The sequence below is a fragment of the Gobius niger genome (assembly GCF_951799975.1).
Source record: "Gobius niger genome assembly, chromosome: 12".
Taxonomy (NCBI): Eukaryota; Metazoa; Chordata; class Actinopteri; order Gobiiformes; family Gobiidae; genus Gobius; species Gobius niger.
This window is the reverse complement of record NC_136863.1, coordinates 15830407-15856654: the sequence shown is the minus strand read 5'-3', so window position 1 is coordinate 15856654 and position 26248 is coordinate 15830407. Positions and strand designations below refer to the sequence as shown.

Here is a 26248-nt window from a genome sequence, read left to right as displayed (position 1 = left end):
GTTTATGAGTGTTAGGGTGCAACAAAGTCCTATTTGCCTTACCCAAATAACCAGGAAGTAATTTACATTTTTGATACAAAAGCAACTCATATCTTGCCAACTTCAAGGATCTATAACATGCTAAATCAGCTTTAGCTTTAGCCATGTTGTAATGCTATTTCCTTATCAAAAACACCCCAGAGTGCTTTTTGACTTCATTCATGCAGTTCTAAGCAATCCTCCTGAAACCTGCTCTCTGAGCAGCTGCTCCGCCCTCTCCTGGAAAACGACTGAGTTGTGACACATGTCAAACAGGAAGAGCCCAACGTCTGTAATCTAATGCCTTACGGCCTGATTTTAATTTATAAAATAGCTTTTTCATTACTTCTGTTGTAAGAAAGAAAAAAAAAAAAAAAAGGAAGTGCATGAGGCACTTCCAGGTCAGTGCTGCCCCTGCGGACAAAACAAACACACCCCTTGAGCATCTGAACAGATGTCATGTGTGTTGCAGATGTCAACTCCTTATAACTGCATTGTGAAGATACTTCACTTATTGCTGTGATATTTATATTTGACAATCGATGGGCAGATTAGCTCGGAGAGAGGGCGTAGTTATATTTCTCACAAAAAATAGTACTCCATAGTGGTAGAGGCACAATGTATCATATAAATGCCTATAGCTTACTTTGAGATGACTAAAATAGCATTATACAGATCCTGTTCATCAATTAGTAACGTCATCTTCTTAAATACATTTAAGGTGGTACTTTCGTCAACAGAAACAAAATGTCAGGATTATTATTGGTTTATGATGACCACACGTGGGCACATATTCTTGAGTCTGAAGGAAAGTGATGGCCCAGAATGATCAGACGCCACAGTCAGTCAGAGATGTGCGCTCCAGCTGGGAAACTGCCACACAACATCTTGTTTGGTGCTTAAAATATCATCAAAATTTAGAGCATGACACAAGGTCTGCCTGTAGTATTTATTTCACTGCCATACCAAGGGACATGTCTCAGCTTCGCAAGTACAAAATTAGAAATCAAAACAAATCTATGTCTGTAGATCAAGGCTAGTTAATTTGCAACACCAATAAGCTTTGTGTCAGTGGGCATTTTTTTTTATTATTTCTTAAGTATACTTATGGAAAGATAACTGTGCCGCTCCCTGGAATGGCTCCGAACAATGGCATTCTTCACAACAGGGATTGGACCACTGATGATTGCTAAATATAATGTATATTTTGCTAAATATAATGTATATTTTATTTCATTTCAAAATGTTTATTGTGTTAGCGTCGTTATCCGTGTTGGCACCACAGATTCCGGTCTCCTGGACCTGTAGAAATAATACACAGTGCTCAACAATACTGCAGTACCATTGGAACGCAGGCTTACTCTAAATTACTGTTACAAGGTCTCACAGGTTATATGTCTTATTAAGTGATGAAAACACTACAAGTCCCAGATCCTTGACATTGCTCTTCTGAGTAAAACAGCTGCAGTTCAACAAGGCCTTGTACTCATTCCAAGTGAACTGTGCACTCTCTAAGCAGATAATGATAGGAGCTGTCACACAGGTGACAGAATTACTTTGTGTCAAAAGTTTTCTTCTCTTACTTTCCTGTCTTTGGTTCCTGGCCCAAAGCCCAGTGTGGCTTCCCTTGAGTGGCCAGAGAAAGTGCTGAGTAACTTAGCCTGAGCCTCAGGGGTGAAGTTGGGTGTTGCATGCTTCCTGAAAGCCTATCGATCCAACACACTACATCGCTGAAGCATGTGTGCTGTTTGGTGGCAGCTCGTGCACAAATAATGATTGGTTATAGATTTTATATGTGAACCTTGTCGTGCTTCTTAGCACACGTTTGATGGACATGTTGGCTGCCACTGCAGTTGGCAGCGTGGTGCGTCCTTTTTGGCGGCTAAATGGCATGACAAATTTCACTACAGTTTAGACCTTTATTATACACGTGATCCTTTTTTCGAGAACAGATGAATAGACACTCCTGAAAGGACTATACTGGAAGCTCCTATAGACAAAGTATATGCCATACATAGTGTCTAATCTGCCATTTGGTCTCTTACTGTGCATTCAGCCACTCTCACTGAGTCATCCACAACACAGTCTACTGGTGCTTCAGCAGCTAAACAACAACAAGACATGACCCTCTGAGTCAATCTGAGGGTTCCCTGGAGTTTCGCCATGGTCATTTCTCTCTCTTATGGTTAAATACAGTGAGGCTGATGTGCGAGCCCGAGGAGATATGTGATTTAATCGGAAAGCTTTACAGCACAGCAGAGAGAGAGAAACATATTGTACCTCAATGATGTAAAGTTGATCCATTTGGCTTCGCCAGAGTAGTAATCCAAACGTCCTGTCATGCACCATGCCTTCATTTAGAATGAGTCTTTTCTTTGCTCAAAAATGAAGAATAAAAGCGAGACTAGTTCAGAGTCAGCTGCCTTAAAAACTACACCTGTCCGCTACAGAGTGCGAGAGGAGCCGCTCTGAGAGTGCTGCCATTGGATTCACAGTGACTGATTACTGCTGCTCTCGGGTTGAGAGCCCCTTTAGGTCGACCTAACCAGAACCAGTATAAAACAATGACCTCTATCTATGGTCAGTCCGACTGTCACGAGTTAAAGATGTGTTCCTGCAGTTAACCTGGAGAAGATCTCTATGGTTAGTGCAGGAGAAGTTCCACAAACAGATGTTAGTGAAGCCATAACATGTATTGCATAGAAATTCAAATGTATTCAAAATGAAGCAGGTGTAACCTTGAAATGAGCATCTTCAAAACTTGAGCCTGCAGGCCTAAACATTTACTGCTGAACGTTTACCATCTGTGCCAGATTCCAGTTATTTGCTTTGAAATCTCCTTGAAATAACAAGTTTATTTGCTCTTGCTTTAATTAACCAGGTTTAACGGAACATTATTAGGTTGTAGAATCTGATTTACAGCACGGGTAAGCAAGTTAATCTGAACAACAGAAATGCTCCATACTTTCTAATTGGTCCTGGAGCCTTTTCACTTTGAGGTACCGGTTAAAACACAACAAGTTTTCGGCATGCTCCCTTTAAAGCTTCAGCCCCTTTGTAGCTCTCATGGCCCTGGAGTAAATGACTAGTATGAAAAAATATCTACATTGATTGAAATGCAGTCACCCCGTAAATGAAGCATACATGTTTCATTAAGCAAGTTCCAAAATGTGTGAAGACTGTTCAGAAGTGGGTTAAGGCACCAATTTACAAAAGACAGCATGTGGCTCAATGGCCTCCTGTACTATTTTTGCACTTGAATGGGGAAGTAATAGTTGCACCTCACAAGTGGAATAAGGAACCAGGAGCACGAGCATCCCTTTTGTACGTCTCCCACGAGGCATTACCAGCCAGTGTGTCCTGATCCGTGTGTACATGTTGACTGGCAGAGGATGCGGCTCCTAGATCTCACATTAGTGATCTTCAGTTGCGTGTGAGAGCGAAGCAGTTGAACAGCCTCTTCATGTGAGCACTGGAGGATGGCGCCTGTGTTGTCTCTACAGCACACAATTTCGAGACACTGCCAGTCACTTATCTTTTTGTAAGTGCCAGATTATCATAAGCAGCTTGTGCACATTTCAGAGCCGAGGAGCAGAGGAACATGCCAACTGTCACACAAATAGAGGTTCCTAGTAAGTTTTTTAATGTATTTTTTATTCAACTTGACAAACTATTGTATAAAGTAGCAATAATCTTGTACTCTTTGTGAGGGAGGACTCTTTTCCTGGTGTGAGGATTCTGTGCTGTTGCTGAACGTGAAGAAAATCAAAGACATGGCCAAAACACCCACTGTCTTGACCCAGCCTCTTTCCAGGGGTAGACCGTGGAGCAGGTGACCCAGCACAAACATCTGGGCACAATTGTTGACTCTGGGCTGAACTTTGAAGCCACCTGTGAGGCTGTCTGTACTGTCTCAGAAAACGGTCTGTTTTTTACCCCACTGCCTCGCTGCATTTTGTCAAGCCCATCCATTTTTCTGTCCGCTTCTGCTATGGTTGGTCTTTTGGTCCCTTTTAATAAGCATTTTCATGTGTTTTGATGTTGGGGCTTTGCTGAACTGTCGCCATCATCAAAGATAAATAAACCGTCTGTTATACTTCAGTAAACATGTGCTTTTGTGCAGTCTCTGCAATTATCGCAGTGCTCCATAGACAGTTATACAGATCAAAAATATCCCCTGCCTCCATTTGGCTGTAAAGATGCACACACCGTTGCTTTGTTTCACGTTCAAGCTGTTTACAAGGCTAACTACTGCATAACAACAACTTGCAGCGTCTAATTTGCAAACTGCTTTAAAAGTAAATGTGACAATCAACATATTTTGCTGCCAGATCTCCATCTCTGTGTTATCTTTTGTCTCTGGTTGAAATAGTAGCCTACTGTTATTTGCTACAATGCCCTCATGGAAACATGTGACAATTCACATTTGTTATGCGCTTTGCCTATGTGCCTGTGGGAAAAATTTACATTTTATTTGATGGAAACGCAGTTAATGTAACCAACTGAAATACTCATTATGAAGACAAAAGAGGTATTGAATACACCCAGTGAACCTAATCTCTCTCTTAATATTTTTAACCTATCCTGTCCAGATGGCTTTGTGTCCATGAAATCCACCCAGAAAAAGGAGCTCAATCTTATCTTAATCCACTGAATGAAGATAATTTGTCATTGTTGCCACTCATTTTAGAACAATAGGGTGTCGTGTTTAGAATGAGAACATAAGTACATACCCAATAGTCATCAACAAATCTTCAAACATATCCGTATTCCTGAATTCATTGGTCATCTAGTCCAGAGTCATAAGAAACTCTCCACTGCTTGCAAACAGGTTCTTCTGATCCAATGCTGCATGCACACGATTGCATTGAACATAGAGACCGAAAAGCCACAGTCGGGGGCCCCATTATCACTTGTTAAACCCGAGATGAAAGATTGGGCTGTGGACCCCAGTGTAACCGTCGTTCATGCTGTCTTGCAAGATGAAAGGCTCAGGGCCATGCAGTACTGAAACCTAATAATAGTTAGTTGGGAAGCTCTGTTGTGAAGTCGTATTGAGGGCATCAATATTTTTTCAAAAGTGCGCCAGGGAGGAGCGTGTTCTCTTGAGAGTTTTTGTATGAAGCCCGTCCCCTTCGTCAGGGCCCAGGGGTGACATGAGAGCTATCGGCACAAGCACACTGCCACTGCCGCTTTCAAGATTATGACTCTGATTCCCATCGACCCATCGAAGCGGTCTGACATTTAGGTACAAGACAGAAAATGGTCTTGAAAGCAGCTCAAAGGGAAAATTTAGAACAGGTTGAGGTAAGGAGGGTACAGGGAAGAATTACAGTTTGGGGTTGACAGAACACAAGTGAAATAAAAAAGTGGATTCACAGTGTATAGTATTTTTGCTAATAATGTTAAGGATAAAAATGCTTTGAAGTGACTTGAAGTGTTGTTGATAAAGCAAGACTGAGAAAGCAGAACAACTACACTGTATCACTTTTCAGTTTATTTCCATGTAAATAATTAATATTCCAAAAGTCAACAATATATTGACCACAATGAACAAATACTAGAAATGCAGTACTCCATCTACCGCAGTAAAACCATTGTTCTAAAGCAGGGTGCACAACCTGTGCCTCCTTATTTACCTTAATAAATCCCTCCGTAGTCCCTCTGGGGGTAGTACAAGTGTCAATGGGATGATTGGGGGTCTTTAATCTCCCCCTGGCCAGAAAACCATGCTTGCAACTTTCCCTGCTCTGACCCGGAGGCACAATACACACTAATAGAATAACGAAGAAGAAGCTAACAGGCTAAAGGGCAAAGCTAACTGCGGGCTAGTGCCACTTTTGCAGTATTTACAGCCAAGCTTGAGTGACAAAAAATATCTCCACTGTGTAATTGGGTTGTGGCACAATGTACAATATCCCTCTCTCCCTTTGTCTTTTCTGTCAGCGTAGTATTTACTCTCACAGACAATTGATTGAGTAAAAAAAAAAAACGCAACATACTACGACACCTGCAGTGGCGCTTATGGCCTCTAGGGGCATGAGTTACTTAGTTCTGCTTTCACAAAAATAACCTGTAGGTTTTGTTATGTTAAGGTGCTTCAATTTATTCCTGGCTGAGAAAGAAACTCCTCCGTCCTCTAGCAAATGGAAATGGACTCAAACGTTACACATTTTATCAAGGGAGAGGTCTTCTGAGTGCTAAACCCAAAAACAAAACAGTTAAAATTTAACAAAAAATGTAAACTTTTTTAAAGTTTATTACCTTTGTTTTATTTTGCAGAGTGGGCAAAATGGCTCTTTTGATAATGAAGGTTGCAGACCCCTGTTCTAAAAGATGTCCTTGAAAATGAAATATCTACTGATGCATGACTTACAACCATTGCTTTTGACCTTTTTGGATAATTTGAATGAATCTTACTGTAGCCTGTCGGCAAAAGGTTTTGTGGTTTAAGACACAAAACACTCTTTTTCAGCTCCCTTCCTACAAGATCATGGGATTTTAGAGTTTCTAATCCATGTTGCCTCTTCAATCCTAAGCCAGCGCTCTGCAAAAAGGAAGCGTGTGCACATTGAAGCTGGAGAAGGGCGAGTGGCATTTTGTCATTGTAGCCCAACTTCAAAGCCGCCAGCTCAACAGCGTCTCTTCTGAACACTCCCCTCCCCGAACCTGACAACATTAGAATACCATCAAACACTGGGGCTGCCTTTGAAATGCCACTGACACTGTTCGGTGCTGCAATTTGTGAGCTCTAAAGAGTGTGCCCATGTTATTGGAATAAATCTAAGGCTTGTAATGGGGATGGAAATGAACACATCTCTCTTGCCGGGGCTCAGGGGTTGCCTTGTTTTCCTAGAAGAGCGTGTTGTGACTAAGTAGCTCTTTACCATTATGTGTAGTCCATTATGGTATCATCTCTTCCATTACCACAATCTTCTACAGATTTGGAACTACTTTGAAAATGATGGAAGAACATAGCAGGGAAACAAACATATCTTATTTGATTTTGATGAAAAGGAAAACCCCACACTTACTTTTACAGAACTTGGAAATCCACAGGGACCATTAAAATGCAAATGTGGGATAAAGGAGAGGGAGGCATCACTTCCACAAAGGCTAAGTGAGCTCTTTGATGGACTTCAGCTGATGTAATTTATAGCCACTCAATGGACACTGTTGCTATTGTTTCTACAAGGTGAAGGTTAAGTGAAGCTTTGTAACTGATAAAATGAAGATATAGAATTTCAAATCAGGTTTAATGTCACAAGAATCTTCAATCGTGTAGGGTAATAAATAAGTCCACTAAATCTACCCAGCTGGACATCTCTAGACATAGATGGCATTAGCTTCCCAGAGCTGGCTGTGTAAGCCATACCATATACCGCGAGTGGCACGGGGACACAGTGGTTAGCGCACGTGCTTCACAGCTTGAAGGTCTCAGGCAGGACCTTTCTGTATGGAGTCTGCATGTTCTCCCCGTGTCTGCGTAGGTTTCCCCTGGGTGCTGTACCACTAAAACATGTACAATAAGCCAGGATGGATGAGAGTGTGTTTGAGAGTGCGAGTGAGATACAATGGATGGAAAGTAGCCCAGGGCTACAGACCAATGTGTTTACATGCACAAATCCCATGTGTGTTCATTAACATGCACTGTCCTGACCAAACAAGCAAACCTAAAAATGCTCAATCTCAACTGATCTCAGAAACTAAGGCCATCTAAGTCAAGAGATGTCCAGCTGTGTCCATTTAATGGACTGTATTTGTTTATTTTAGGATTAGAACTTACCCTTATACAGTTTATTTCCAGCTGGTGTCTATCAATTGTCCACAGATGACAGAACAGCTGTTCATGTGTGAAGCATCCTGCTATTCTTAGAGAAATCAGACCTAGAGAGCAGGGAGCAGGCAGTGTTATTTCAGTTGCAGTGGAAGAAAGATGCTGAGCTCTCGAGCACGAGGCCTAGAGGAAGACCAAAGGGGAGATTTTTTTTCAAGACGCTCAAAGGAAAAGGAAAAGCAAAAGCACAGACTATGGTTTCAGATCTTTTAGTGTTGATTCAGAGTTAGATAAACGCTTACAATTAGATAAATTCACTTGTTTCTGGTAGATACGAAGATGAGATTTAAGATGGACACATAGAATTGATGTAATGATTGCTCTGGTGTTTTCTGTCCTCTCGGGTTTCTGAAACATTATAGGATTGGTGTTGAATTGAAAAAATGAGTAGATACTGCTGAGCCCTACGCTGCTTGTTTCTTTATAATACATCAAACTCATTAGAATAGATACAAGTTGGTGTCTCTTATCTGTGAGATCCCAGAGCATATTAAATACTTTCAAAAGTTCCCTTAAAAGGACTGAATCTAGAATTGATGTATCTTTAGGACATCGCCTCAACATCTTACGGCAGTGTTTGCTTCCCTCAGGAGTACAGTGGGGAAATGTTTTAACTAACAAAGAGGTTTGACAAGTCTTTATACACTGCGAGATTAATAATTAAGGCCATATGGGACTTGATTTATGCGTTGAGATGGGGCAATTTACCATTCATAATTTGAAAAGATATCCCAACCTCATATAAGACGCCATATGTTGATGTAGTCCCGTGCTGCGAGTGTTACACCATGTGATCCCCCCCAACCCCCCCCGCCCTCGCATGTCGGAGTTGAACATATGTAGCAGACTATACCAGCACACTTCCTATGGGATATCCACCCAGCAGATGATACACGCATCACAGGAGGGCGAGGTAAAATGGAGGTGAAGGCCGGGGGGAAGAGTGGACTGTCAGGATGCAGGGAAAAAAAGTGAGGATGATACTGTGACTTTGGGGACTGTTAAGAGATGATAAAAACACAGGGAGGGAAGAACATGATCAAAGGAGGTAAACAGCGGCTTATATCTTCCCAGGTCGGGTCATGAGCGGCCTGTATACTGGTCCCGTCACATTAACAGTCAGCAGGCATATTCTTCTGGGGTTATGAATATTGCAGCGCATGACTGGAGATGAGACTCTTTCATTAAAGCTCAGACGACAGGTTGTCACAATGTTTATCTTCGGCCACAGTAAGTCAACAGAGGTGGAACGTACCAAGATATGTTTACTGAATGGAATCTAATACAGTATATTTGAGTGTATATTTTTTCTTCATTGCATTTTTGAAAATATTTACTAAGTTGATTTGCATTCAATATGTATTTTTGTCTTTGCTGCCACATGGTCTACATACTGGTAAAAAAAGAAGCCGCAGTTGTGGAGGTAGTTGTGGTGTTTTGTTTCATTCAGAATGCTAACTCAATCCTATTTCTTGTTACATTTTCAGTGGAGTTTGACGACTGCGAGGGGAATGAAGATGTGACGTTCCGAGTATCAGACCCCAGTTTTACGGTGGATGAGGACCTGAATGTGGTTCCTCTCAGAGACGTGCTGCACACTGGGCCTGTGATGCTCATCCATGGTGTGAGTGCACACGCAGATGACATGGCGCAAGTGGACATCAGCGGAGTACCCATGCAACTGCCACGCACGCTCAGGGTGAGTTTTTATATTGAGCTTTTTTTTTTTGTGTGCAGCATAATAAACAACAACAAACACTCAAAATGAGTAGACTAACGTCATGTAGGATTTGTGTAAAACTTTAACATCAAAACATGAAGCTGCGGTGTGTGACATGCATTTACACTCAAGACACAAAAAACGTTGGCATGTTACTCTCATATCTAATGTCCAGCACATGCCATCTTTATGAGAGTAGGAAACAATGCATACGTTGTTTACAGCAAACTCTAGATAGGCATGCCAAGCATTCATTGGTACTTGTTGATGATTGTACACATTTTACAGAATGTGAAAGAAATTCAAAGAAATTGAAACACATGTTACAGTATTTTCTTAGACCTTTGTTGGGTCCATAATGCCTCCCATTTCCTTGTTTATGACTGCAGTTTTTCCACTTAAGATTATAACTCAAACCACCTTGCAGTTCACAACAAGCTTTACATTTTATTTATATTTTTTATTTTTTTTATTGAATAAAATGTCAAATACATGAACAATATGCATGTTCAAAACCCTCGTGAACAGTATGTATATAAATAACATGTTTCATTGTTCAGCAATGAAATGTAGCAATCGCTACAAGATTAGCCTCAAGAGGCATCTGTTGTCAGTGATTTTGACAGATTCTAATGACTTTCCTTGTTTCATCCAGGGACCCACTTACTGTATGTGACACATCAACTGACTTGCTACTGACACATGGTAAAATATTGCGCAGTGAAGCATCTCAATGAATCAGAGATTTCTATTGTCATGGTTACAACAAGACAACTAAAAAAAATGAAATGTCCTTTCTTTCATTTTATAGAACAACTTGAAGTATTGGCATAATCTTTTTGATACCATATACTTGCACGTGTTGATACATTCTTGTATTTTGTTCAATCATCCAACAAAATAATCATGATTATTGAGAGAGGGTAGACCCAAATTATTTCCCATTTCAAACTTCATCCAGGATGGGATTTTGGATCTATTGTAATAATCACTAAATAGAAACACAACTTGTTCTTCTCTCTCTAGTGCTCGAAAGGTGCTCCTTGTGAAAACAAGAGTATTTTTTAATCTTTTCTTTCTTTATGTCTTTCTTTCCCTAATAATCCACATCATCTGTCCCATTCCTGTACATTGTTCCAGACCGCTGTGTACCCAGAAATGTACTTGTGTGCCTCATTTATATCCTTGATTCACTCGGTGCCCCCTGGCCGCTCGGTATAAGTGGATTAGTCGAGGTATCCAGGGAGAGCGGGTACAGTTGGTGTTCCCTTGCCTTCACATGGATCATCTGTCTTCCTGCCCCAGTGCTCTCTGTCCTGCTGCTCCCAGGGCTCCAGCCCAGGCCTTAATGAACATCTATGCTCCGTTAGGCCTGATGTGACTCTCATTTGTTTGCGCCTCCCCTCAGCCCTTATTTGGTTAGCCAGTCCATGGGTGTTTTACCTTGGCAAAACATTGAGGGGCTAAGTGGATTAGTTTCTAGCAAAAGAGGTGAAGCAAGTGGATTGACTGATCACCATATGGGCAGTTTTAGAAAGGGATGATAGGAACAACTTCAAAATATATAGTTAATATATATATCAACATAGTAAAATAAGGCAATGCTACCGATGAATCTGTCCAAGAAGAAAAGGGGAATCTTATTTAGTGTCTATTTTAAAAAAAAAGAAAAGAAATATATATATATATATATATTATTATATACCAACACAAATATCTCTTACTTATGCTACTTGCTTCATTTTCTACACTGCAGTTTCTGTTTCCTCCTCTCGATGTGCGGTGGATGCATGGCGGGTTGTATTGGCATTGCGTGGCAGGGGAATATTGGCTGGTGATAATTGATAAGTGCTGTGCCCATGGAGGTGGAGCGAATCAGTTTTATTTCAACGACACAAGCCGCTAGTTCGCAGTAACACCGAGAGCCAGCGGCAGCCAGGCGTCTGATGAATGAACCCTATAATGAGCAAAAACTCTGGAATTCAAAGAGTAATTTATTCCCCCCTTTATTGTGAACGATCAATATGTGAATTAATGGAAGAATGCATTTCAATTTGGAAACCCGTGCTTCGAGATATGGACTTTTTTTGTGCATATTATATTCATGTTGTTTTTCTTGCACAACAACAGCTATGCATAACATTCACTTGCCTGCGAGGGAAAATAAACAGGCACCATTCAAATGTAACAACTGATAAGAGGAAAAAATAAATCCAAAAGCCTATTTATTTGTGCTTTTGTTACATTTCATCCATTTTGTACCCGCGTATACTGGGCAAAATCGTCTTCCTGGAACAGCAAATAGATTTGTTACCCTCCAAACCAAGGCTTTCAATGTTAAGTAAGTTTTTGCAGGGATGACTAAGATGACATTCTGCCACCGCAGCACAGTGGCTCACATTATACAGCACAATAAATATAATCTCTTCCTCTCTGTCCCACTCTGTCTTTCACCAGCACCAGCAGCTGTTTGTTCATTCTGTTGTTGATTGTCTGCCTCTTTCACTGGAGTTCACATCATTCTCTGTTGTTAGCTAAAAATGTCTTCATGTTTTTTATTCCGTATACAGAGGTAATGAAGGGTGAAAAATAACATCCAAATGGGACGCTGGTATATCGCAAAGCCTTGGCTCTCTCAAAGCACATCGATATTCGGTGGCATTTTTTGGTATTGCTTTAGATTGGGTATTAATAAGCATTAGTAATCATTTTAGGGTTAGGGTTAAGGTCAGGGTTAGGTTAAGGGTTGGCTATGAATAAGTATATTATTAATGGCCTCTTAGTATGTTTACAGATAAAAGTATAACAAGCAGTGTGTTAATACTTTACAAGCATATTATTAATGCTTATTAGTACCTTATTAATACTTAATGAGCACACCTTAATATAAAGCGTTACTGATTTTTTCACTAGCATGCTATAGGTGATGCTTTCTATGTGGAATATGCTTTCTCTCCCACAATTCAACAACACTCAATTGGTGTGCATATTAAAAGCCAATGCCCATGACTTAAACATTTCTAAACTTTGGATTCATTTATGGTCTTTGTTTTTGTAGCTCTTTACAAACAGCGTCACTTTGATGGCTGGATTATTATTATTATTAATCATGATAATTAATAAAAATCATCATCATCACCACCATCTCAATGAGACCTTCATCTTTCATTTTAATTAGTCATTTCAAAATTGCTAGTTATGTCTATATGTCTATAATAAAATACTTGGAAAAGCTGCAAAGCGGTGAAAACTAATGAGGTGTGCGAAAAACAGAGTCCTCACTTTACTGAAATATCAATAAAGCTTTTGCAAGAAAGCATTTTGAGAGCTTCCATTATGGACCCTGGCTGCGGCTCAAGCCAAGCCTGGCTGCAGCTGGCAGGAGATCATCTACCCACAGCGTCACTTCTGCTTGTTTCCTGGGAGTAGGTCAATTAGCCATTATATCATTTCAGTTTCTTAATTTCATTTTTATATGGAGTGCACCTGATATTTTTTAATCTCAACGTGATTTAATTTTAGAGTTCCTCTTCCACCGAATTAAGTGTTGTGTTTTGAGACACTTTGCCAAGGTCTGTAAAGGCTTGAGCATAAATAGTTGCTGTTTACTATGATTAAAGCTGCAGAAGCTCACAGTTAACAGGAAAAACAAGTAATAACCAAGTAGAGATGGCTAAAATTAGATGATAGAGATGCCGGGGTCTTTAAGCTCTAGTTAAAAGGATTTTCTGGTGGGTTGTGTACCTGCTGCACATGAGAGGAGACTATGACATGAATGACTTTTTCAGGTCATCGCAGGATAACAAACAAAAGTTCTCAAAACAACAACTCTCTCTGGATTCAAAACAAGACATTCAAAGCATGGAGCCACATCTTCAAATTTAGTCTGTATAAACAGTTTGGTTCCTCCTCAAAAACAATATAAATTGTTTGTGTCCGCATGTATTATCAAAAGCCAATGTATGTTGAAAGTATAAAATCCTTATTTGTGTTCTATAGAGCAGGGGTCTCCAAGTAAATTTCGCTGGGGGACAAAATATATTGGGAGTGTTTTGTCGGGGTCCTTAAACAAAAGCTCCAGTAAGATATGTTTTGATTGGAAACATACTATTGAGGAAAGTTTTTTCAATACATAAATAATAATGAGCCGGACAGGACTGTAACCTCGGCTTACACTTGCTTTGCATTTTACAAGCCTGTGTCACAAGCTTCAGCTACACTGTAGTCATTATTCCTTCACTCAGCGCTTGGTGGTGGTAAGCTACCATTGTAGCCACAGCCGCCCAGGGGCAGACTGTCCATTTACAACGTGATTAGAATGTGTTGTTTATATCCTGATCTCTTCAGTGCCCTCTGCTGGACACGTGTGCAATTCTTTCTTTTCTTTCTTTAAGCTGCCCCTAGTGGCTGGAGTGAGCATTCAGGTTATTTCTTTAAAGGGGGGGTATTATGCAAAATCGACTTTTTCAAGCTTTACATCATGTTATTAAGTCATTCCCTCATTAAAAACATGCCTGAAGTGTTGCCTTAGCACATTCACGTATTTTCGAGTAATCTGTAAAAACTCCGATGGCGGCCATTTTAGGGATAAAACGCCTGATTCCTTCAGGAAACGCCTCCGACCTCCAGGATACGCCTCCAACCTTTCGTCACCAGCCGAGTAACCAACCACTGCTCCTCAGCAGAACCCCCTCCCCGCAGTGTCTAGCCCTAAGATGTAATCAGAGTCATCATGGAGGATTAGCTTCATGTGTTGTGAACCGGAGTTGTTCTGAAACTTTTACAAAGACACACATCAGTGTTTCTGTTACCGAAACACCCAGGATTAAAACCGGTGAAAAGAACGCTTATTTCAGTGTCTGGTTCTGCGCTGGGCCTTGATGATGCACAGAGCCTCCGGAGAAAGCTAATACTAAGCTAAACCTCGAGTCATCACGTGAAAACGAGAAATATGCACACATAAAGTCAATAAAACCACCACACACATAAAGAACCGTTTAACAATGATCACACACTGAGCCTGGCTTGTTGATTTCGTAGTTTATTGCTCACATTTCATCTACAGTGAGTCGTAGCCGAGTGGTTTTCTCCCGGAGCTAACAAGCTAGCCGCGACAAGCTAACGGGAAAATTCACTGAATACAAGCAGCATATTATGCATTGAAAACGTCACTAAAACAGGCAACTGCTTGAAGCAGCCTTTATGATGATCACACACGGAGCCGGGCTTGTTGATTTTGTAGTTTACTGCTCACATTTCATCTACAGTGAGTCGTAGCCGAGTGGTTTCTCCCGGAGCTAAGGCACTATTAGCCGCGACAAGCTAACAACCTTCACCTTCACAACATTCATTGAAAACAGGCAGCATATTATGCACAAATAACGTCAATAAAGCAGGCAACTACTCGAAGCAGCCTTTACGATGATCACACAATGAGCCTGGCTTTACACATTTGTGGTTTATTGCAGACTTTTCATCAACAATGAGCTGTAGTCGATTATAACAAGCTAACGGGGTAACCTCGAAAAAACACTGTCCACCTGCACAGATAATGTCCGTCTTTGAATCGTATGGGCTCCTGCAGATCCTGGTGTCGTCCATGGGGGTATAGTTAGAGATCCATAGGGCATGGCAGATGCAAAGAGATAGCCTCCAAACAGCAGTTATTTTTCAGGCAAGAGCCCCTTCCAAGCGTCCGGTGTGGAAGGTTTGTCTCCAAATAATATCCTGTGTGGCCATTGTTCACAAAGTGATAAACAGTAGGTCCTTTCCAACAATAAAAATTAAAATGCACCGATCGTAGTTTCAATACAGTTGAGACAAGGAGCGCAGTGTTGTGATGCCACAGACAGCGTGTGGAGGGGGCGTGTCGGAAAGGGTCAGAGGTTCTTAAAGAGACAGAGGCCTATTTCAAGTCATTTGCTACCGCCATTTTGAAAGAGCAATTTTATACAAGGCAGTTATTCTAATTTACTGCATTGACAGACCAACAGAAGGTTTTGTCCTCATTGTAGTGTGCTATAGACTGGTGCTATGTGGCTGAAAAAAGCATAATACCCCCTCTTTAAACATTCATTCAGGAGTGGACTAGAGACTTACTTTTTACTTTACTTTTTTTTTTTTTTGCATATGCAGGAATTTGTGCTCTACAAGTCAGGGGCTGAATTGAATCATCTCGGGCCGCCTGTTGGTGACCCCTATTATGGAGTTTGGATGGTGGTGAGGGATTTAATGTAAGGCCTGACCGCCACAAGCAATAGCTCCATTATCAGCCATTTTAATTGAATGGAAATGAAAAATGATTAGTGTGGATTTTCACCAAATTATCAATAATGCACAAAGTCATTCTAACCACAGCACTTAAAATTGGATGAATTTTGTCAAAGGTGGAGTTTTTGAGACATTGCCACAAGTGACTTCAGTTGATCATAGGGAAACATGATGATTGGGTGCGCTGCATATATTTGGGTTTAGTCCATTTTGAATTGCCATACATTCCCCTATTGCTGTCTTTGGTACAATCCAGACCTCACCAGGTCCCTCCAATACTCTGTCGGAAATGAGTAATGACACTTCTCAATATAGCTTCGAGAGTGAAAATGGCAGAATAGACAAGGACGTGACATTGGTGCCACAGTAGCTCTGGCTCAGATGACAATGATAAAATCACCCATACACACATTGTACACCAGACACTGTAAACAATTTTGTAATCTACTTTCAGATCATTACATTAAGTTAATACTTTATTCTGAAAATAATGTAAAAAGCTATTGTTACATATTGAATATGTGTGATTTGCCTTAAATAAAGCACTAAATCCCGGTCCCGGGTTCGATTCCCACTAGGACGGAGCCTTTCTGTGTGGAGTTTGCATGTTCTCCCCGTGTCTGCGTAGGTTTCCTCCAGGTACTCCGGTTTCCTCTACCACTACAAACATGTGCAATAGGTGAATCCTCCAGCCAAGTGATTCTGACCATCACCCTGGCTCCACATCATGGAGATGGGTCCCTGGGCGCGGCACTGCCGTCGACCACTGCTCCTTACGGGTCGCCCCAGCGGCATCGAAGGATTGGTTAAATGCATAGGACAAATTTCCCTACGGGGACAATAAAGTATACAAATAAACAAACAAACAAACAAATAAAAACATTCATTTGTCCCCACCACTCAAAAAATGTTAGAAGATCATATTTCTCTTTAACACATCACTATGAAGACTGAACACAGCACATCATTGATTTATATCATCGCCTAAACCTTCTAATGATAATAGTGGAGAGTAAAACAGAGGCAAATATATTAGGGATGACTAAGGGATGTCATGGTTGTGGTAATTTATGAACAGGACACATTAAAGATTTATGGTGTCTTTCTCTTGTGCCGTCACCCGGCTCTGCAGAACATTATTTGAAGTGCAAAGAGAGTGGGGGCCTGATTTACTAAGTGTGTGCACACGTGGTAAATATGGGAGTGTGTACTAAAAAACTAAGTGCAGTTAAGATTCGCGTCTCTAAATGCTAAAAGGCTGCAGTGCAATTGTAGCGCATGGGAGCTAATAAATATGCAAAACCGGGCAATTTTGCCACAATGCACAAAATCTGAGGTGGAAGTTATATTGTTTAGAAAATACTGTAAAACTGTAAAAAATGCTCGTTTGAGAAGCAGTTTTAAACCTTTGCACAGGATAGTATAATGCAGCATTAGCCCCAATGCAGCATTAAAAACATTTTCAACTGTTTTGTAGTATATGAGGGTTTATTAATCAATTAATTTGTTTATTAATTAATTAATAGGTCGGTAGATTAGTCTTAAAATTGAATGGGGCACCAGTTCGAAAAAGTGAACAAAACTAAAGTAAGAATAAGAGGCTAAACTACAGATTTATCTGAAGGATGTGAATTCCTGAACAGATGCACATTGACTCTTAGTCTGAAATAATCAACACAGACATTTACCAAAGCAAACTGTGGTTTATGGAGGTTTAATGACCCAAATCAATTTATAGATGGCACTGAATATTGAAATGCAAAACAGGATGACAAAGCAAGTTTAATGAACAATCAGATGAAATATTCTTAAAATGTATCTGAGAGTCAGTAGGTGAAGTTAAGGTGGTGTGCGTTGAAGTGATGTGAGTCTTATGGAGCCATTTCTGTGAGATGCGCTTACGACCGTGAGAGAAAGGTTTTCCACACCAAATGAGGTCTGGTGTCCGACAGCCTTTGGTCATGGTCTCTTTGGTGGCGGTCTCGAGTTGATGCAGACCCGAGCAGGGCCCTCAGCAGATCACACAGGAAGTCAAATTAGCTTGACAAGTTTGACTCAAAATAATTGTGCTGAAAGTGCAGTGATCAAAAATGTTGTTGACTTGTTGAAAAAATGCAAATTGTCCTTAAAAGAAGTAACTGAACGTCTCTCTCTCAAATCGGATGATTGAGATACTTAAGTCTAATTTGAAAGTCAATAAAGGATGGTTGTGGCTCTGATAAGCTTGAGTCCCCATCGGTTCATCGCAGTCTTCATTGTCCTCAACTGTGTTTGTTAGTTTTGACTGATCAGTCATTCACAGGCAGGACAGGAAGTTAATGAGTTTCCGGTGCCACCAAATGGTGTGGGTCTTGGAGTGGGGGTTTTGCTCATCTCTTGGTGTGCGGTAACCACGGCAATAGGGCATGGGTCAAACATCACATGCTACAGTTTTTATCTGGCTCATTTACAAAGATAAAATAATAATTGTGTTGTTTTGATGGTGTACGGGGTTATAACAAAAACACACTTTCCCTGCGACTTTTTTTTCCACTTGGTTCTCATATAACATTGAACTGGAGAGATTCACAGCAGCTGTCCATTAAACGGCTTCAGGAGTATGCCCCATGTCCTTTTAAAGTCCTTATGAAGTCTGCAGGGTCTGAGCATGGGTTATTGAAGATCGTTGTAGTAGTTTATTTGTCATTTCATTCCTTTAAACATTAAACAAACATGTCCATTATTCCGTGTACAGCACGATCAAAAGGGTTTAGGCTGACGTTACCATTTATATTGCCTAACCCTGTTTACAGACTTCCACAAGGCAATGTGGAGTCTCCAACAGAAGAGAAATACATACGTATTTAGAATTGTTATTTTAACATATATTTCAATATTCCAATATATATACATTTTGTCTTATGTTATTTTATTTCTATACTAAATTATATCATTTAATTAATTTAATCTGTTATGGATCTATTAAGGCCTTTTCATTAGTTGCTTACTTTATTCATCCTTATGAAGCTTATACACTTTTTAATTATTGTAGATTTATACATCTTTTTGAAATCTTTGACTGTTTTAAACTATTTTCATTGATCTTTCAAATAATTCCACAGATTAACTTCTCTTGCAGAAATACATCTACTTTTTTCATTCGTTCTAGCTTTTACTTTTTTGAAAATGCTGGTTCCTCTGAGGATACTGACTTTCCCTCTGTTCAAAAAGCTCCTGGATGTGAGGAGGGAGAAGATTACCATGTGTCTTGTACACCATTACTAATGTATTAAGGTCAACAAGATCATGGATTTTCAATAGTTTTAGCTCTACAAAAATATGGTTTGTTGGTGGATTGAACTCTGCTTTAGTGATAACTCTTATTGCCTTTTTTGGAGTAGGAAAATAGGATGAGTATTGGATTTGTATTTGTTTCCCCATATTTCCAAGCCATAATTTAGGTAAGGAAGATTGAGGGAATTATATAGTTATAGAAGAGAGTTTTTTTTATCAAGTACAGTTTTCATTTTGCCAATTTTGTTTTTTCATAGACTTACATGTGATTTCCATTCAAATTTTCCATCAATAGTAAGTCTTAAAAATGTATTTGCAAAGACTCGTTCATTTTCTGTGTCATTCAAGCGCTTTGTGACTATGTCTGTGAAAGGCGCTATATAAATAAAGATATTCTTCTTCTTCTTCTCAGGTCCTTTCCTGAGCAGTATTGGCTGGTACCATCCACATATAATTAACATGTTACATTATCCAAAACATTACATTATAAACAGTTTGGGACCCAATATAGAGCTTGTGGAACCCCATGTGTGACATGTGTATATGCACATATTGGTATCTGTTGCTAAGAAAGCCAGGCATGTGCAGGTCTCCTGACACCAAACCTATCAATCTTTTTAAAAGCCTTGTATGATCTATTGTGTCAAAGGTCTTGCACAGATCAATAAAAACTCCCACTGCATATTTACTACTGTATTGCTGTAGCCAAGTCTTCCAAAAGCGCCATGATTGCAGTTGTAGATCAGCTCGATCGAAAACCATACTGATGGTCACTTAACAAATTGTATTTGTCAACAGAATTATCAAGCCCTAAACCTAATTAGAAATAACTTCTCAAAGATGTTGGAGAATTGTGGCAGATGTGAGATAGGTCTATAATTGTCAAATACATGTTTATTTCCATTTTTATGAATTGGAACTACTAAACTTTTGCAGTTTTCATTTCTCTTGGGAAGGTGCCCGTGAGAAAGGACTGATTGCAAATGTATGTAAATGGTTTTGTCACATAATGAATACTTACTTTTACTATCATCATAATGTTAAAACAATCAGTTGACCTTTTATTCTTCCAATTATTTAATTTTTCTCAACCTCTCTTATGAAAAGTGAGTGGATTTAGTTTGAACTGTTACAATTTAATCTGTGTGTGTCATACATGAGAAGACATGACTTGTATGTTTCGCTGTTCATCTGCAACAGACACAAATCACAGGCAGTATCCTAGATACAAATATCTAATTTGTTCTAAAATTATTTGTTTTTTAATTAAAATGATAATTATTAGTAGTGGACATCTGTCATATGTACATCATAACGTTTAAAATGTTTCCTTAAAAGCACTCCCTCAGTTTTGCACAGCCTCTGCTCATGCTGTAAACTCATTAACATATCACATTTACGGCAGAGGTGAGAGGACACAAAATAGTTTTCCCTTTAGATACTCTCAAAGTAATTTGCTGCCTTTAACTAGAGAGATCTACTTCAATTGCAAGAATGCACATACTGTATACCTGCAAAGATAAGGCTGTGATTTACAGTGTAAAACAATAGTTTATTTTTGCTCCGAAGACCCGGGTTTAGCCACACAATCTGGTAGCTTTAGTCAAAATGCAGACAGTAAGACACCCCCCAGCTCTGGTTTGCTTAACGCTCTCCATCTCCACGCCTCAGAAATGTCCCACAGCTGAGTCCTGCTCATGAAAAAAGATTGACGCTCTCATCCCTAGATTCAGACTGACCTGGGTGTCTTGTGGTAGAGCTTAAAACTCCATCAACGAGCTCCTGAAGCGATCACATCGGTATAAGTGCACAGCCCAGCGATTCTTTACACATAAAATAGTCCATGTAATCTTTAACCACTTCAGATCCTGTTTCATATCTGAGGTTTTGACATTTGGAAGGTTATCCCCGCGTGGCTTTGATCAGAGTGGTCATTTGGGAGGGCAGACGCTGTGTCCGTGGCTCTGTTCTGGTCGACTTGTGTCTATGATTACACTTTTCATTGGGCTCTTGTTGACCTTTTGCTGGACAAAGAGGTGAGAGATGGTGTTGGTGAGCGCCCGCTGTTGACGATCTTTTTGTTGAGCATAAGGTTCAGCACTATCAAGACAAGCAAGTAAACAGTAATGGGTATTGGGTACAGGGTTGAATTGCTTCCCCGATTTTCTTTTTTTTTGTAAACTATCTTTCACACCTTTCAAATTTTCTTCCTCCCCTTGCTAAAGTCATGGGGGGTAATTTACCAAGCGTTTGTTCAGGCGAAAAATGAGCAGAATGTGCAAAAGTTGGGTGAGAGGAATTTACACATTTTTTACTAACACAGCATTGTCTCAATTATATATCATATTTGCACCCTAGACTAAATATAATGTGTGATATTTTGTGTGCCGATAGCCAGGCAACCCTGATTCTTCAGTTTAGTTTATTTCTGTGTTGTACTTTTTATCTTTCCGTTTCTTGTTTCATACTTTTGTTCATATTAGACATTTCACCGTTTTCGTTACATTCAGTTGAACAATTTGTTCACTTTTGGTTCACAGTACTTTCACTAGGTCACATTTCTTTTCACTTCATCCAAAACAAAACAAAACAAAAAGAATTAAGAAGCGAGATGGAAGCAAGACAGCAGTAGTTGTTAGGTCCACCTAAACGTAAATAAAGGTTAGTTCCAGTAACATGACCATAACAGGGCTAACCGCGAGGCAAGCCAATCTTACCGTCGGACGCCCATCTCTAGCCCTACTCGGCCGGCGCGGTGCTTCGATAGCCCCCGGTTACGTGAGGGCCCCAGCAGACCCCCGGGACCAAACACACCAATGGACTATAGTCTAAGGACATGTGCCATGGGGGATATTATCCACCTGCTATATTCACTGGCTATAATTAGGCATTCATATCTCAAACCCAATCAGACTCTACTGGTCTATCACCTGTACCCATGTTATATATGCCCGGTTGAACTGAGCTGACACCAGGGCGCTCTGAGGTCCTGACAATACTCAATGTAACAAAAGCTCTGATTTCTGCTCTTACCTGTTGCCTTTCCGTCATCCTGACAGGGTGAGAGAGCGCTGCCAGAACGGCTGTCAGCCAACATCAGCGCTGCGAACAGTAAACAAGCAAACACACCTCTGAACAAACACACATATGTCAATAAGCACCGTGCATGAGGCCTGTGGAAGACGAAGGGCAAAAAGGATGCATTTGAATTGCAAATGAAACTGCACCAAACCTCCTGGTCATTTTCCCTCCTTTTAATGTCAAAAGTGTTGACGTTCAAAGCCTGGACTTGGCCACTCGGCTAGTTGTTGTCATGCTTCAGACATTATTCTGTGAAAATGAGCTTTTGCGGGCTTGTAATTATGCTGTACAAGTCAGTTTTTTGGACCAGTCTAAGTTTGAAGGCTTAAAAGCTTTGTGAATAATAATACGTCTTGTACAGAGACATTTGGAAGAAGAAATTGGATTTTCTTTATTGTATAATTGAAAGTGGAAGAATATTGATTGATTTATCCGCAGTATTGTGAAGAGTACATTTTAGAAAAGGTAATTGAAGTAAAAACATTTTAATAACTGTAATAAATACAACAATGCAAATGTTAGTTCTAAGATGTTGAAATAAAATAGGCAATCCAAAATGTGACACAAATGAGATGTCATGGATAAAGTGTATGGATGGATCACATTCTGACAAAGCCAAAAGGGAAAGATATTGTGATTCAATTGATAGAGTCAGACTAAGCTATGTTGAACCTTAGTCCAAGGAAAAGATATGCATTTAAGTGTAGCTAAATTTCTCAATGCTCAATAACAATGTTTGGTTGTTTTATGATGTTTGCTCCATAGACTTAAGTTGAAGACATTTGTTAAAATTCTGAAAACCCTCCTCTGAACAGAAATGGGGGCCTAAGATTCAACCAGCCTCTTGTCTCTGACAGTCTTGTCAGATTCAAACCACCACAGCGAGACAGCGTCATTCATGTCCTGCTAATGAGCATCAGGTAACCAAACACTCTCCAGTTCAGGTATATTTACCATATAATAGCAAATCTATTTTTATTTCCCTGTTTTCAGAAAGAATTACAAAGCCTCTTGGTGAGAGACACTATGTCTTGAGCTCATTATAAATGTACAATATTGGAAAAAGTTCAAAAGTTTGACTTGGGTTTTTGGTCTTAAATGAATGCTTTAACTGCACGTAGTTCTTTGTGCAGCCCAAGTGCGTGAATGATTTAGTGTGTATTTGTGTGTTTAGAGTCGGCTCTAGGCTCTGTTCCAGCTCCAGACACTGAACAGACTGTCCTTCTGTGGGGGTCAGCGCCTCTGTGCTCACTGCACTCACTGCCAGGGCTGCCTCCTGTCTGTAGTGTCACTGAGAGACCCAATTTACATCAGCATTCTGCAACATTAGCCTGTCATCACGCATTGATACAGCAAAAAAGTACTATCTAATTACACTCAAGTTTGCCAAAGTGGAGAAGTGATGTTTTAGAGTGCCTCCTCAAAATCGTCTCTGAGATCTTGTCTTCTTGCACAGATCGTTTCATCTATCCACACATATTTAAATTCTCCTTGCAGCTCGCTCATGTCCTTGTTAAACATATGGACTGAATAAAGAAGCCAGGATTTCAGATTAAATCACAATGAAGACAGCAATTATTATTTCAGTCTCTTCTTCTTCTCCAAACACAAAGCATCTGGCAGAGTTTGTCAGATGGGGGTGCTTACAACACTCTTAAAACCAGAACACTGGAGTCTGGAGACAATGCCAGTTGCTGTTAGTTTATTTTTTTTACATTCTTGTGTGTGTGGTTTTGACAATGTCACAATTACGTGTTCATGCATTAAAATGCATGTATAGAAAGACAGTATGTTTGCTTTGTCTTAAGAAATATGTCAACATTTTCACCCATTTACTTAATATAAACACATTTAGTAGATGTCCTCTTTCCAACATCTTTCTTTGTAAGAAGTTGGAGACACCCTGGATTTGTGATTTCTCATCATCTTGTTTAGTTTTAGACAACTTCGATTATATTACCATGTGTATAGTTTGCCTTCACATCTTGTAAACACATACCTGAAGCTATTTCACTGCACTGACACAGTTTTCACTTTGGTTGTTTCATCTTCTTCTGCGGAAACACTCTGATCTGTATTTCACAGCGTCCTCCACATTTTAAAGCAAATAATTCCTCGCAAACCCATTGTGAGCAGTTCTGCACTCAAACTGTGTCCATCACGGTTTGTTAGCATATGTTAGCATTCTTTCAGAAAGTGACAGATCTTATTGGCTGTTCAATCACCACAAATAAAAAAAACATATACTATCATAGATGTACAATCTTTAACATCCATAGTTTGAAGTCTTATTTCAAATGCCTTATTGCTTGTGCTTCTAATGCCTTGCAGGATATCTTAGGTGTGGGACAGAAGCAGCCCAACAGAGCCAAGAGATCCCTGCTGGTGCCCCCGATGATCGTCACAGAGAATCAGCGGCCCCCGTTCCCAAGGACCATTGGCAGGGTAAGACACACTTCTGTGGACTTCATTTTCACACTGTAGTTTTAAAACGCGGCCCTGCCTCATAAAGGAAACAGACCATAAACTGGAATGCACTCTAAATGTCAGTGTACCAATAAAATAACAAGCAGTCCACTGTATATGTCGGTATCCTCTTGGCATATATTGGGCACAACTGTTTATCCCATTGGCGCAGACTTATTTTTATATTGCATCTTTATGACACACTGCAGGTAGGCTATAACAATGAGGTATTCATATAGATTCCACTACAGTCTTTTGGCATTCAGCATTATGGTACTAACAATAACATTCAGAAGAAATCAACTGGTTTATGTATTTGCCATATCTTCAACTATACGTCTGACTTTACAATGTCTTAATCCATATATTATTACATGTAGCTTCTTTGATCACCTCAAACCCTCAGTCATAAAAGTGTAATTACAAAGTCGAGTTGGTTGACCTTCAGACTTGTTTTAAACACTGTAGCTTCTGGCCATGAACGTTAATAATATGGCACTCATGACACATGCTCACAAACCTGAAAAGAACAGAGGAGACAGTCTTTTGAAGTGCATTTTTTGTTGCTTTGTTAGGTCTAAAAATGTGGTTTGTAAACAATTGCTAGTGTCAGCTTGACTTAAATGCTTTCGGTGTGTGTTTTCTCTGAATGGCATCTTGGCTTTTATGTTTTCTTGACAAAGGTTATGCTCATATAATCACTATGGTGAGACAGGATTTTTGAGGTTAGGTGAACCGTTTTGTTTTGATGTTTGAGTATTTGAAGCTATATTTTAGCATTCTGAAAGTTTCAATTTTCTCCCACTTAGAGACAACTACATGTTTTTGTAACTTTGTGAAGCACCGGGTGAGTTTATGGATTGTTTTTCTCCATATAATCTTGAAATACTGTAATATTAAATGCTTGTTTAGCATTAGAATACACACATGATATATTTGGGCTCATTATATTCATACAGTAAATATTGTCAATCTCCCATAGCAAGCTATGAACGACGCTTAGACTCATGCAGTTCAAATATTGAAAGTAAGCATATGCTATCGCTGCCATCATGGACTGACACACACCGTTTACAAGAGAAGAACTTTTATAACTCTATTTAATTTATGAATATGGACTGCATTTCTCTTAAACCCCCAGAAAACCCCCCAGTCCTACTTCACTGAACTACTTCCACAAAACTGATTTAATAATTCTTATTAATTTAAGCAGCAGCACTGTTGAACAGGTGTAACGTGCTGTTTTTCGGCACATAAAGTGCACATTTAAGATGTAATCTGGAACACTAACAGTCTTAACATCAAAGAGCAGCCATTACTGCTGTAAGGAGCTACGTGTCTGCACTGCTGTGCTTTGAATATTGCATTGAACATGCATGAATCCCACTATTATATCTGAAATCCCGAGACAATGTCAGGCAAATGAGAATGTGAAAGTGAAGCTGCATGATTGGCCAGACCGCCTTTGCTCTGCCTGATACCGTCGTATCTCGGACTTAAGCAGGGAAGTATCTGGTTGGTACTTGGATGGGACACCAGGAAGCCTGGATAGTGTGTGAGTGAGTGGTTAGTGGTGGTCAGAG

General features: G+C 39.9%; 1 protein-coding gene across 1 annotated transcript in view; it reads left to right on the top strand.

Moving 5' to 3' along the window:
- cdh13 (cadherin 13, H-cadherin (heart)) overlaps positions 1-26248 on the top strand; it is a 287039-nt gene that overhangs the window by 82711 nt on the left and 178080 nt on the right. The window contains exons 3-4 of the mRNA XM_079568318.1: positions 9343-9554; positions 24531-24659. Coding sequence (XP_079424444.1) covers positions 9343-9554; positions 24531-24659 — 341 coding nt within the window. The remainder of the gene's footprint in view (positions 1-9342; positions 9555-24530; positions 24660-26248) is intronic.